At 39.8% G+C, this 14840-nt stretch overlaps 2 protein-coding genes across 3 annotated transcripts; one reads left to right on the top strand and one right to left on the bottom strand.

The window, feature by feature from the left end:
• Positions 1 to 1531: 1531 nt before the first annotated feature.
• LOC141827329 (ABSCISIC ACID-INSENSITIVE 5-like protein 5) lies at positions 1532 to 7249 on the bottom strand. 2 transcript variants are annotated; one of them, XM_074714550.1, is made up of 5 exons: positions 7163 to 7249; positions 5867 to 6884; positions 4458 to 4529; positions 3960 to 3989; positions 1532 to 2158 (listed from the first exon to the last, which is right to left on the bottom strand). In XM_074714550.1, exons 2-5 carry the CDS (start codon positions 6869 to 6871, stop codon positions 2081 to 2083), a joined length of 1185 nt encoding a protein of 394 aa, XP_074570651.1. In that variant the 5' UTR covers positions 6872 to 6884; positions 7163 to 7249; the 3' UTR covers positions 1532 to 2080. The 2 variants fall into 2 exon arrangements, with proteins under 2 accessions (XP_074570651.1, XP_074570652.1); XM_074714551.1 differs by lacking the exon at positions 7163 to 7249 and adding an exon at positions 6989 to 7152.
• A 5925-nt stretch (positions 7250 to 13174) lies between these two features.
• Positions 13175 to 14619, top strand: LOC141828349 (transcription factor bHLH30-like). The gene is made up of 2 exons (XM_074715766.1): positions 13175 to 13705; positions 14119 to 14619. The coding sequence occupies exons 1-2, from the start codon at positions 13175 to 13177 to the stop codon at positions 14617 to 14619; spliced, it is 1032 nt and encodes a 343-aa protein (XP_074571867.1).
• Positions 14620 to 14840: the final 221 nt, after the last annotated feature.

Raw genomic sequence — 14840 nt, 5'->3', positions numbered from 1 at the left:
GAAGTATATATTAATAGTATGATCATAGGTGATAACACTAGCTCGCGCGTCATCTATCCGTCTCAAGACCTCAAGGGAGGTAAACCATCATATCAAATCCGAATAGATGGGAGGAGCTAATTTCCAAAGGCATACTTTAATCGTGATTCAAATCTTAATTATTCTATTATTATAAATCTAGGCCGGTTTAATATACCAATATTCACCTTGTTTTATTTCATAGACAGACCTCACTTTAGTTTGATCAGCTAATTAGTTTGCTTAACCCATCTAATCAATTAGTGTATAACGAACCTACTTAATTGATTGATTTGTTAAATATCGTTAGGATTGACTGATGAACGTACCCAACTTTACAATTATCTCTATTAGTCTATTTGACCTTAATCGGGTTGAACAATTAGTGGGTCAAGAAATCCTTGCATTCATCCCACAAATTACCATATATACTAATTTTAATTTGTCAGTGTAGGATATAAGGACATTTTTGTCTTCATATATATATGAGCAAGAAATCCACCTCTAAGTTGCAAAGTTTAATTATGATATATCTAACAATTAATCATTTTATTTTATCTCTTTTGGTGTATTTTTCATTATCAAGTGGTGCGTAATATTGAGCCGCCTGCCATCCAATTAGCGAACCTAGTCGAGGAGATCCAGTAGCAGATGAGAGCGTGAACGGTGCGACTGAATTGAACACCACCGACCGCACCAGATACATCCCCGCTCCTCCTGTTCCTAAATCCAGATTAAGAACACCATTCGCCATGAGAAGGGAACCACTCCATTCTATACGCATCGCTAGCACGCTCCTTTAATTCGTGCCAATTCGACTTCGTTTTTCCAATTCCAAGCGGGAGATCAGTTTGCTGAGATAACCAGGTTTAATTCGTTGAAGTAGGAGATGCATGAGTATAGAGATGATGAAGCAGATGGAAATGCCTCCGCGCGCCACTGCCGCCGTCGCCTCAGCCACCGCTGGCTGGATCTAGCGCTTGGTTCGGAGGGACCAAGTCACTGGCGGCGCTCGTTTTGTTCACCTTCGTGCTGCTCCTCACTGTACTCACCGGAGCCCATAGAGGACAATCTTTCTATGCGCTCCTCTCGAGAGACCGGCGGAAGTTTCGGAAGGAGATAAATAATGCCTTGTTCCTTTTTCGAATCCTTACTGCCTTTGATTTAGATCTGCTTTCTAGACTGTTTTCTCTGAAAAAGTTCCAATGTCTTGTTCATTGATTCGACGGTATACATTACAAAGGCGTAAGAATAATTGTTCTGGAAAAGGGTGATGACTGGAAAAAGGCGAAGAACTGAAGCCGGATAGAATGCGCGCCTGTGGGGGCGGCAGCCGCGGGGCACCCGCGTTCTTGGGAGCAACGGTAATGACTAGATCAGGCGAGGGTTTGGGAAGGAGGCAGTAAACGATGATAGAGACGGTGCAGGCGAGTGTTTAGCAATCAGAAAAATAGCTGATGTAACATTTATATCCACTAGCAATAAAAAAAAGCAAAATAAATTGGATGATAACTGAAATCAGTCAAATCACAAGGACCCATCGAAGCTTATTCATAAAATTGGATTACAAAGTTACAAAATCAGTATCTAAATGATAACACAGCCACGTGGCCATGTGTCCAAAAAACACCATAAGAACTTAAGAAGTCAAAAGTCACCAATCCTACCCATTCATCTGCTTCTTCCCTAGATGCTTCAGGTACATAAACAAGAACCTTAAAGAACACACACATTAAGTGGAGCACGAGGACTGGAAAACCAACATGCTCATCTTTAGCGGCCAGTTTCCGGCATGCGATCCTTAAAACGTGATCTTTGCATGTGAGAAGACCATAATGAGCATGAAAAATAGCTAGTACTCTAGGTAAGTACAAGACAACTCTCTAAAATGGAGAATACAAGAATGAAGATCGCTATTACAACAGACAGACGGGTGAGAAGCAACTTCTTCTACAAGATAATGATTTGTGGCTTACATCAAGTGACCCAAACCCTACACATATACAAAAATAACCTTCAAACGAGAATATGATGATGACACTAGCATTTCGGATGCCTTTCTCTACCATGGACTTGTTTGTACCCTCCTTAAGCAACGTTTTTCTGGTTCATGTTGCCGATTAATGATCATCTGCAGGATCTGTAATGAGCAAATAAATTTTATTAAGTATATTTGTTACCACGAATAATTAGAATGGAAACGTAGAGTCAGCATAATTCCAACAAATAGCAAGTTCCAAGGTTCCATATATACATATAGGACAAATGGTGGTGTAATCAAGATCTATATAAGATGAATTTACTTGAAAAATGGGATGGGTCGGGAGCATATGAAATGCATGGACATTTTTGCACCATCACTTTCCTGTACTAGTTATTCATCCAATTAAGCCGAGCCAGACATTGGCTGTGTTACTGTGTTCTCTCTTCTTTCTTTCATGTGTGTCTGATTTTTAGAACCCCACAGCCAGCGTGAGTTGACAATTCCTAAGGATATTATCCAGATGACTTCATAGCTAAGATGTTGAAGGTTTTTATGATCGTTTTTTGCAAATATTTTTATTGCATATAGGGTATCATCTATGGTCTGAACGAGTTATCATGCATTAACATGTTAAAATTTTTAAAATTTTCCAGTTCAACAGATCAGGAAAGAGATTTGCCAACTTGTATGTCATAGTAGGAGAATGATGTATTTAAAATACAAGCCTTTGTAAAGGTATTCATAATTTGCAATCTTACATAAACTTACTGTTTTAAGTGCATAGTGAAGTTGGTCACTAAATGATCAACCGAGAACAAAGAGTCAACTAGTGGCATCAAATGATGACTAATGAACAAAATCTCAGAAAGAACCAACTTTTTGCCATTAATCATCAACAACTCTACTGATAAGACTCTTCAGGCTTCAGTACAATGAATTTCCACATCCCAAAATAGCGAACCTTGAGCATGTATCTAATCAAATTGTGAATCCTCTTGCCAAATATCTTCACTGGGAAATTTAGCAAATATTGGTTATTCTTGTAACTTTTTTGTTGAAAGTATACATGGATAAAATCGAAGGGTTGCACTCGTGGAATACTCAATCGGTCTAGTTAGTCTTAATATATCCTGTAAAACATCTTTTTCTACGCTTTGTTAAGGGTAATGCTTACATGCTTATAATGTAGGGCATCCCAAATTAGCTGATATTCAACATGATAGAAACAACAGCAAAACAAAAGAGAAAAAGTTATGACAAAAAGACTAATATATAATGGCAATTTCCCAAATCACATATTTAAGTTTTCTAAATACTCAAATCATGCACCATATCTTTCAAATTACCATACGACACATCAATTTTCCAAAATACCCCTTATCCATACCCTTCGACCCTTCAATATTTCCCTTCCTCCGCCTTTGTCCAATTGGTGACACTCAAACACAAAACCGAGGTGGCCATGAAATCGTGGCCGAGAAATCGTGGCCGAGCTGGTCGAGTGGTTACTTAGCTTGAATTTCATGGCCAACTCAAGCCACAAAATTGCTGCTTGTTCGTAGCGGCCTGATTGTGATTTGATAGCAGCATGGTTGAGCAGTCAACTGGCCATGAGGCCAACTCGGCCGCAATTTCAGGGTAGTCTCGGCCACTTTTTAGAGTGACAAATGATGGAGGCTTGAGGGGTATTTTGGAAAATCAGTGCGTTATTTGATAATTTGAAATAGGGTGGGTGATTTTGGTATTTGGAAAACTTAGGCGTGTGGTTCAGTAAACTAACATAATATATTGCCTCATTAATTAGTAGATCGTACCAAAGTGGCAAAATCACAACCCATAATTATGCATCCAAAAGGGCATAACATAAAGTTCTAAAGAGATAATAAACAGGACAAGAGCAGATGATTTAAATAGATACAGGAAAAAAAAAGAAAAATCTTGAAGGAGAAAGAGTTACCTGATTCTTGTGAATCTCTATCATCTCAGTCTGAAATAAACAAGAATGTCATAATAAAGGTTAAAAGGGCCATATCCAACGACAACGTTTTGAATTTTCATATTAATCCACAAACTTGACTCAGAATGTGCCTACATGTAGAACTTCACAGGATGCGATGCAACATCAATGCTAAATTACATGAATAAAGCACATTCAATGCAGCCATGTATGCTCATTAATGTTGAACAATTGGAACCATCAGGACTAATATGCGACTTTCCACAACCATCATCACAAATTCTTTATCATCTAGTAGAAAAAAAAGGAATAATCACATCATCTAACTAAATTTTCATATCCCGAGTCTTCAAGGAAGACATATCAAATAGATATGTAATTTGATGACCAATTTGTAACCACAATAATTCAGATAGTTGCCTAAGACTTGCAAATGGGTTTTATAAACAGCCAAGCAAAAGAAACAAGGATGGAACTATAAAAAAATGGAGAATGCACCTGTTTTTTAAGCAATTCTTGGTTTTGTTCTTTGAGTTTTGCTACTTCAGCTTCCAATTCCATAGTATAAGCCTATAAAACATATAAATTCGACAGCAAAAAATTAGAACACAAAAGAATGTTCCATGTAAAACTTCTCAATATGTAGATAATATCTACAGGAATTAAAGAGGACACACGTACACAGATATTTACATATATCTATTTTACTCATTTAAGATGGGAATATAACGGCTGCACAAGAATAGTCGGAGGAGGACTGTTGTTTATAGTACAAGGGTGGCTATGTGTGACAACCTCTTCAATTGTGCTTAAAAGTTACAACAACACCCATTGTATGTGCCAATTCAATTTAATCATAGGTGTAAAAAACTATATAGCACAAGTTCTTCAAGTTTAGTTGACTTTCAAATTGCAACCATGTTGCACGTTACACCTTCGAGTGCACATTCAACCTTTGCATACCGCTAAAATCATATTCCTCCAGTAATTAAAACACATGTAGGTATAGACTTATAGTACTACTTTTGAGGATTTAAGGCCCTAGTAAAATATGTTGTATATAGTATGATCTATTGTTTTGTTGATTATCAAGTTGATCTTGCACTTCTAAGTTACTCTGATGATAAAATAAACCCTTCAGCTAAGTACATATTAGGGATTCGGTGCTAGTTAATTAATTATATCTGCTTAAACATTAATTGTTCTTTGATCCTCATTATTCTATATTGTTTTAAAAGTATGTCATATCATGTGTGTCACACATTTTCCCCCAAAAAATATTGGTGTTCCTTTACATTGTGATTTATTAACAATGGAATATCAAATTACAAAGATATTACTCTTTAATTTACACTTTATTTTGGGGCAAGCTAGCCAACTAGTCGTAACAGAGCTAATGATTTGACTAGAATATATAACCAGGTGTCATTGGATCTAGCAAATGAAATAATCAATCAAGGGGAGATTCTCTTATATGTTTTAAGTACCATGCAAGTGACTGGATGTTTTGCAGAATGCTGTTATTCATGATGGAAAGCCAATCCCAAATTCTTATACTTGATTGTGATTGGAATATTCATCATGGTTCATTAGTATTCCAATATTATTATAAATTTTCAAATTAAAATAAATATTAATCCAAAAGGTAATCAAATAGCAAGATGAGACAATTCAAAGTTGTAGCAAGTGGACTGACTGTTGTGTGAGAAGAAGAAAAATAACAAGTTCTCAAACTAAACATCAGACTCCAGCTTGGTGTGGCATGCTTCTATTGCCTAACTAGGTACAGAACCAAGAAAACACTTTTTGAGAGGGGGCAAAAAAACGAAATGCAACCATGTTACAAAATATAGACATTGGGTTTAAGCAAGAACAGACAGTACTGCAAATCAGAAGAGTAGGATCACCTGCTTTCGAGCGCGTGATCTGGCAGCTGATTCCCTGTTCTTGATCATCCTCCTCTGCCTCCTTTCCATCACCTTCTCGATAGTTCCACTGGACTTCCTCACCCTTACTCCACCATTGAACGCATATGGAACAGGCGATACAGACGAAAGATCCCCATTGCCTTTCACAAATCCATCAGAAGAAAGAGTATTCACCGGTGATCCTGATGCCTTCATAACTCCTGGTGTGCCGAGACCAACCATTCCCGTTATCATTCCATTGTTCAACCCAGCATGACCAAAACCAACAAGTCCTCCACTTGCCATGCCCTGCGGGTTCCCCAAGTCTACGCCATTTCCCAAGGGCACGGTAGGCGCATAAGGTGTTGCCGCAGTGATCGCCATCCCCAAATTGGCAGCCGAACCTTGAGGAATTGGAGTCACTATGTTTCCTTTACTTCGGCTTGTTCCTTGATTGAATTCCAGTGCAAGAGCAGAGGACACTTTCTCACCCGACAAATCGCCAAAAAATAAGTTGGTACTGTTACTTTTGTTGTCCGCCGGCCTCTGCGGCGCCTGAGGAGCCAATTCCTCCCGCACCACCCCAGCACGCACCAAGAACTCCTCCAGCGTCATCTCCCCAAGAGTGAGTTGCCGCGGGACGTCCGCGCCGCCTACAGTTGGCCTCTGCCCGGACGAGGAAGGCCCGACAAGGTCCCGCCAGACCTCGTCTACAGTCTTCTGACTGAGGGTTCGGGGCAAAGTCAACGATCCCTGGCTCTGGAGTCCGGCCCCGGTACCGCCACCTGAATCACCGAGTGCCGAGGCCACGGCGTAGCTCTCCTCAGCCGTCCATATGTTCTTAAGCAGCTCATCCATGTTCATCGAACCGAAGTCCTTCCCGATGCCTCCGGTCGTGCTCTGGAACTCGTCGAACGTCAGCGAGTAGATCGACCCCTGCCGCGTCAGAGGCGTCGACGGCAACGGCGCTTCCCCGCCGGCTCCCCCCATCCCCTTAAAATCCATCCTTCCTCAAATCCTACTCTCCAACAATTCAAATCACACCCACAAGAACATAATATAATTAGAATTCACGGACATAAAAAAAACCTCGACAAAGTCATCCCACAAACACAAACGAACCAGCAGCGACGACACTCGCTCCCTAATCTTTTACGAGATTTAGCACGTCCTTAAAAGAACCCTAGCAAATCGCACTTGCCAAAGGCAGCAAATACAAATCCAAAAGTTTTTATGAACTCCAAGAACTGCGTGAGAAAGAGAGGAGGAAAAAAAAAGCGAGAAGAAAACAGAGACCTGATTTGTTTTTGTATATAGCAGCGAGAGGGGTGTTAACTCCGCCCGTCGCTCGCCCTTCCGTAGCTTGTGATCCGCTGCGTGGAGGATGGCCAGGTGTCGTTAGCAGCGGCCCGCGTACATATAAAAGAGCGAGAGCACGGAGAGACGCATTTGCCCAAAGTGGTCACGCGCAACGTGGCGCGATATGAACGTGGGAGTGTCTGCTGATGGCGACATGCACTCACTCGCGAGCCGACACATTCTGCGATCCTTCCCGTCCATTTCGCCACCCCGACAAGGGCCTAGATTTGCACGCGGAGTTTTTTATTGTAAGGATGATGCATGAGCTGACGGACGTCTGTCCTGCTCATTGGCCCTCGGATTTTGATCCAGCGGCTAGAATTAGGCAATTGTAAGATATTTCGCAGAGGGATTCTTATTTTTATTAATTTAGATTCTGTCGAGGGTGTTGGATTGATAGAAAGCAGTCATTATTTTATGGAAATAATGCAGCACTTTAATTGGTGGATAGTGAGGCGTGACGTCACGCTGTGCTTTTTTTTTTTAAAAAAAAGACTTTATTTGTAGGTCGAGAAATTACTGCTCGAATGGTTAAAAGAGTCGCAGGCTTGCCAAATTTAGGACTTGCCAATTGCCATAATGAAGGCCCTGTTACGAACGCGAAACTTCTAGAAATTTGCAGATCACTCCACTACTGTAAAAATTTGCAGATTAAAGTTCACTCCGCGAAATTACGTTGCGAATCAACTCATTACCTCAAGGGTTACCAAATTACGTTGGGATGATTTAATTAATTCATGATTGCAGTTGGAGGCTGGAAGCCGCCTGGCGACGTGTTAACTGACTGATGACGTAAACGTGTCGTCTTCAATTTCGATTCGAAAGTTTAGCGAACTTTCGGTTTTTTTTGGTCCAGGAGACAAAAATTGTGAATTATTTGGTTGCCAGCAAAATTGATTCTTATTTAATGATATTCTTAAAATATTTTTAATCTGATTGTGATAAACATTGAATCTGATTCTTGTGTAAGAAAATTAATCGTTATCATATTTTTAAAAAAATTTAATTTCATTTGAATATTTTATATTAAATCATCAAGAAAACTAAATAAAAAAACAACATACATGCATAAATTCATAGGGACTTACTAGAGTCTTGTTATTATCATCCACATAAATGAATTGTGACTGGATATTAAATCCAAATTAACTTCTGAAAATACAAATTTGAGAAATTTACATTTTTTGCGGGACATTTTGCATGCTTGAAACTTATTTTCACACGTCGAGTTTTCTTGCAAAAGTAACAACTTATATTATTATCATGTTTCTTATGCAAAGATTTGTATCTTTTTTTTTCTTTTATGCTCTATTTTCTTTTCTTGCTGGTAACATTGCTATTTGAAGTAAATGAATGATAAATGAGCACTTTTCTATATTATCAGGCGAAGATGCAAAGATTGAACTCCTCCTCTTCTTCCTCGATCAGGCGAAGCTGTTCCTGTCTTCCTGATCCTCCTTTCTGGCGATCTTCAAACTTCTTCGCTCTTCTCTGCATCACATCGAAACCATCGTCATCATTCCCTGCATACTTGTTAGGGTCATACCTAGACATTTCCCAGATGAGACTTCGATAATCAACATTTTCATCGTCACTTAAACTCCTTGGTGCCGGTCTCTTTTTTGGACGATCATATCATAGTTGCCACGAGACAAATTTTGCTTTAAATTCTGAGATTTCAAAGTAGACAATGGCTGTTTCACTGTTTTTCTCACTCGATCACGTCCTTGAGTAAGTCTCTGTTTTCGGTGATGCTGCTTCTGGGATGAAAATTGTTGCTTTGCAGTTGTCAGATTTGCCGATTGGCAACTTGTTTAGCCTCTGAGCAGAGTGACCACAGGAGTGTGGAGTTGAATTCTCGGGCCTAGCCTCGTCTTTTGTTAGCAGGACGATCAGCATCATCAGAAAAAATAAAAGAGTAATCACGCAAGTCCTTCAATACCAGTGTTTTCTTTCTTTTTTTATTTCTTTTACAGCTTCGGATGTTGGCTATGCTGTTGTTAGTTTGGTATAGTTGGCACTGACAAGTGCCATCTCCTTTCTTAATAGAAGAACTTGAGTTGTTCGACGGCTTTGCTTTCTTCAATAACCCTCAAAGCAATGGCAGGCTGTGACGAACTAAAAAAGGAGCCAAAAGTGCCAATTAGTAGCTCTTTTATTTTCTTGACCTCCAGAAGATTCCCCAAATTCACTAGCATTTTGCTTCTTCAGATTTATTTTTTTTTAAACCTGTTCCTTCAGTTTCCTTCTCAATTTGAGAAAATCTTGTTCCTCCTTTGTGGGGTTTTATTACTTAATGACACCGTGTACTACTTGCGGTACGAGCACATCACTATACAACATCCCCAAAGCTATAAACGAATTCAACTAGAAGGAAGGCGATCGTGATTTAGGGCAACGGCTCGTAAGAGAAAAGAGGGGATAGGGCGACCCCTTCAATAATGATTACTTCAATTAAGTTAAAAATAAATATTTAAGTTAATCACTTTAAATTATTCTATTTGGTAGTTCTTACACTCGCATTGTTTTATTTATCTCATTATTCTATTATTTGGTAATCCTTATTGATTGTCATCTTTTTTTGCATAGAATCTAGCTGTGGTTAAATTATCATTATTATTTGACTATTCACTTTGATAGAACCACACACTTTAATTTAGTACATATAAAAAGTATAATTTTACTCTATATTCCATACGGATGCCTTGTCTTTGCACAGAAGTTATGATACTTATCTATGTAGATCGACTATTTCATTCCCTGTGTGCACTCCAGATCAACAGAGTTCGATAGGCCTCCACAAATTTCAAGATTGTTGCTTGACTTGGAAATCTTTGCTGTTTTCAACAAGTATCTTGAGAACATTAATGGGTTGGGGAAGGTCACCTTGTTTAGTCATATGGGCATGCTTTGACATGTCAACTGAGTTTGATGATCAATTTGGCATGCACTTGTGCAGTGGCTAGGTATAAATTTATAGTGGCCCGTGGTCTGAAGGAGGGAGGGCAACCTGATGTTCACAGTGAAAATATTCCTCTCTGATGGATGCTTGGCAGATGAGAATTAATGATATGTAAGATGTGTTCTGCAGGAGCAAATGGATGTGAAACGTTATCTGAACATATCTCTTCTTGTAAGTCTAAGCACTTGTTTCCTGATTTTTATCTTGAGAACATTCATGGGTTGGGGAATGGCAGATTGACTATATCTGTAGTGGAAATTAATGCATAATGTAAAATTTGTGTTCTTCAATAACTATCACTGCATAATTCTTGATTTGATGGTCCCTCTACAGGATTTGCATTCCCTTGAAGGCTTTGTAAGTGGATAACTATAGCGTATGTGAGTAGATATACAGACCGATATATATAACATGCGTGAGTTGCTTAATTATATATGTTCGTCTCCAGCTGCTCTACATTGGTGCACGATGTCCTCTCTTGCCAAACAAGTTCAAATCTGCAAGGAAATTAAATGTCTATTTTGCTATGCAGTAGCTTTAGGAAGTATCCAACTTTTGGGACAACGTAAAGTTAGTGTTGGTAATGAGCGATTTAAGTTTTTGTATATCAAGAACATCGATAATGCCTATGTTTTTGAAGCTCAATGATCAACCATGTTAAACTGGAAACCGATTCTTCTTCGTGAGTTGGATAATTAAGTTATGAAACAGAAAAATCTTTAGATGGAGGACTTATAGTAGGCATATATATATACCACCAGTGCGTTGAGTTAGTTTGATTGATTGTGCTTTGATTAATTATTTATACGCAGCGGAGTTATTCATCGTTCAGGCATTACCAATCACATTACGGGACAAAATCGATCGACTATTGTACTCAAGATTAAAAAGGCGCGGTCTCAACTAGCTAGTTCCGAGGCCCAGGTAAAATATATATATATATATATATATATATATATAATTTAAAAAATGAATATTAATTTTTAAACATATTTTTAATATAAAAATAGTAATTAAAATTTTATATTTAATAATATTGTTTTAATTGATAAAATTATAATATTTAATTTTTTTGATATATTGTTGAACGTAAATCAAATTTTATTAATTTTAATTTTAAAAATTTTCTTTTCCAGGTCAATAGTATTCTATAAATTATCAATTATCTGTGCATTAAAAAAAATTAATTTTTTTATAAGGGTTAGTACGTCGCGTATTTATTTTAATTTTGAATTTATTATTTCTTTTTTCTAAAGTATTGTTTTCTAACGAAAATTTAATTAGTTTTTTATTTAAATTTTAATTGATTTTTTTGAATTTTAATATTAGTAATAAATCTATAAAGTGAGATTGAATAATTTTTTTCCTTTTTTTTGCATTTTTCGTATTCAGAATCAATTTGATATTTAAAAAATTAATATACTGTTTTACATATCGAATGAAGGAAAATCCTTTACTTTTAGTTCTGAAAGAGAAAGAAAAAGTAAAGAAGTATGATCACCGTTGAGGAAGGAACAGAACATTTTTTGAGAGTATGATCGAAAAAAAGATTAGGCACGAAACATCAAGTGGAGAGAAAAAAGATATGAAAAGATCAATAAAAAAAGAAAAAGGTACGAGATCATAGACAATTATGAGGCCGCACATTTTTAAAATATCAGATTAAGTTTTTAAAAATAAAATATATAATTAAAATAAATCAATAATAAATAAAATTAGAATAATTTAAATTTTAAAATTGATATTTTTAAAAATTAATTTATGAATATATTTTTAAAAATATATAAATAATAATAAAATATAAAAAATTAGGGGCTCTAATAGAGACCTAGACAATGGCCTATGCCTTGAGCCTGTAAATAAATGTCACAATTATTAGAAATAAGCGATCCTTCGTGTGGTCTTCTACCGACGAGCGTTGTTGAATGTTGAGGAAATTAACCACATTCCATTAATTAAATTCATTATAATTCCCCATGAAAAAAATAATAATGGCCTATACTATATATGCATTTTCATTCGGGAGCCCAATCAGCAATTGATGGCTAGCGGTCTCACGAACCACGTCACTCGCGCGTGGCTCTGACATCATCATTCGCCTTGTCCCTACCATTCCGGTGGGTGGCGATGGTGGTGGTGGCCTTGCCCGTGCCGGTGCCGCGGTGGAGGCATCATTCCGCATCCTTTTAAATTAAACAGCTCGAGGAGGAGGGCATGGGCATGTGCTTGCCCACCCACGCGCTCGCCTCAACATCCTCTAATCCCTCTTTCTCTCTCTCTCTCTCTCTCTCTCTCTCTCTCTCTCTCTCTCTCTCTCTCTCTCTCTCACACACACACACACACACAGCACACACATACACGATGCAATACGAATACATGGTTGTTCATATGGATACCTTGGTTCATGGATCGATTCAATTCAACGATGGGCATCATCACAATGATTGCGTGGTTCCGGAGGAGGTAGGCGTGGAACTGGGAAAGTAAAGAGGAGCAGGCGCAGAGGAGACACAACGTGGGGCACGACTCGGTCAGTAAAGACTGGAATCATAATTGTTTATCATTCCCCTGCACTACACTGCACACATTCCCTGGCTTGCCCTTCCAATATTAATATATGATTCTTTATGGCTAGGTCGTAGCCACCATCTTTTTGATCTCATCAGGCTCGGTCGGTTCCAATTCCATCGCCGCTGCTCCTCTTTTTCTGCCTTGTCCCCGCAGCCTCTCAAGAAGCGTCAGTAACTTGTAGGATTAGTGCAATTATATATCCAACAGGCACTGCCTCGCCCCAACACACAAAAGCAGCGGTTTATTAGAAAATGGTGCCGTACTATCCTCAGGAAAAGTGAAGCAAAGACCAAGTGGTAAAGTTTGGAGGAAAAGATTGCATTTAAAGAGCAGGGCGTGCGTGAGTGTGACCGGCCGGAGAGCAGCTGGGGCTTGACTTTGTGAAGAAGAGACACATCGACTGAGATCATCTATCCATGGAGAATCAAGTACTGGAAGTTCCATATCACATGGCTCATGGCTATGGAGGAGGAGACGGGGCCTGCAGCTTCTTCCCTGCAGGAGGAGAACATGTGGCTGCTGCTATTAACCCTACCAATCTACCGTGGTCTCTGCCAGCTTCATTTCATTCGACGAACCCAGCGGCTTCCCTCCACCAAGATCAGGAGCTCACCATGTGTCCTAGTTCTCTCCCTCTTTTTGCCCCTTCCCTCTACGGAGCTGGTGCCATGTACCCCAATCCGTCACCTGCAGGGCTGATGGAGTTAGCCGGCGGTAGTGCGTTTATGGGGTTGAATCGTTTCCTACGAGGGTCGGATCAAGGCTCCGCCTCCTCGTCTCTCTTCGGCACCATTCACGCCGAGCTGGGGAAGTTAACGGCGCAGGAAATCATGGATGCCAAGGCTTTGGCCGCCTCCAAGAACCACAGCGAGGCCGAGCGCCGCCGCCGCGAGCGCATCAACGGCCATCTTGCTAAGCTCCGCAGCATGCTCCCTAATACCACCAAGGTAATATATATATATGTTAATTAGTTAACCGAAAACATTGATATCATATGCATCTTAATTAACTATTTGAGATTTATGTATCATTCCCTATGCATATCGAATATTGGATTAACAGACGGTGTAAGACCAAACAGAGAGATTGCTAGTGCATGTCAGAGAATGTATGCGCCTATTCTAAGAAAGACAAACATGCGCACTCTTGTCAGAAAGAAACCCAATAGAAATTTACATAAAAAAGCAGCACAACGCAGCTGCAGCTTTATCTCCTTACCTAAGTTTGCCATTTCCTCTACGAAATCGCAAGTGGAAACATCAAACATGCACGCGCATGCCCTCTGCTTCGTTACAACTCTCCCTCCTCATACCATTCAATTATTTAATTCATCGATCCTTTTGATTATTTGATTAATTAGACGGATAAAGCGTCGTTGCTGGCGGAGGTCATCCAGCACGTGAAGGAGCTGAAGCGGCAGACTTCGGAGATCGCAGAGGAGAGCCCGCTGCCGACGGAGGCCGACGAGGTCGCGGTCGAATCCGCCTGTGACGAGGGGAAGCTGGTGGTGAGAGCTTCGCTTTGCTGCGACGACCGCCCCGACCTGCTCCCTGACCTCATCGGCGCGCTCAAGGCGCTGCGGCTCCGCGTCCTCAAGGCCGAGATCACCACCGTCGGCGGCCGCGTCAAGAACGTCCTCATCGTCTCTCACGCTGAGGAGCAAGACAACGAGCCGGAAGATGCTATTAACGACGACGGAGACCACATTAAGCAGCAGCAGCTGATGGCCGCCGTCCAAGACGCATTGAAGGCCGTGCTGGAGCAGGCGACGAAGCACGATCAGTCACCCGGGGGAACGAAGCGACAGCGGACGGCCGGCTTATCGGTGGCAGGTATGATCGAGCACAGTTCCAATGTCTGAGTAGTGGCTTAATTAACTCGACCGGTGGACATTCTCTGCAGGGCTTGCATGCAGTGCATGCAGGGAGGTAGCTAAAATATAAGATATATATGGCATATATTACATATAGTTTAAGTTCTTAATTATCAATTACAGCGGTGTGATTTGGGTGTCTACGTTCGTAGCTAAACCAACAAGGTTTGTGTTTGCTTGTGAATTGATGTGATGAGTTTTACTCAGTT

This window comes from Curcuma longa, chromosome 4 (assembly GCF_044706935.1).
Source record: "Curcuma longa cultivar G26 ecotype Majalengka, Jawa Barat chromosome 4, ITB_CL_G26_1.1, whole genome shotgun sequence".
Lineage (NCBI taxonomy): Eukaryota > Viridiplantae > Streptophyta > Magnoliopsida > Zingiberales > Zingiberaceae > Curcuma > Curcuma longa.
This window is presented reverse-complemented; position numbering and strand designations above follow the sequence as displayed.

What these genes read in the sequence shown, in the direction of transcription:
- LOC141827329 (XM_074714550.1), bottom strand. Translation starts at nt 6,871, where the DNA reads ATGGATTTTAAGGGGATGGGGGGAGCCGGCGGGGAAGCGCCGTTGCCG. An exon ending in GATCACGCGCTCGAAAGCAG is followed by an intron (nt 4,530 to 5,866) that starts GTGATCCTACTC and finishes TATGTTTTATAG; the next exon opens with GCTTATACTATGGAATTGGA. An exon ending in AAGAATTGCTTAAAAAACAG is followed by an intron (nt 3,990 to 4,457) that starts GTGCATTCTCCA and finishes TGTTTATTTCAG; the next exon opens with ACTGAGATGATAGAGATTCA.
- LOC141828349 (XM_074715766.1), top strand. Translation starts at nt 13,175, where the DNA reads ATGGAGAATCAAGTACTGGAAGTTCCATATCACATGGCTCATGGCTAT. An exon ending in TGCTCCCTAATACCACCAAG is followed by an intron (nt 13,706 to 14,118) that starts GTAATATATATA and finishes TTGATTAATTAG; the next exon opens with ACGGATAAAGCGTCGTTGCT.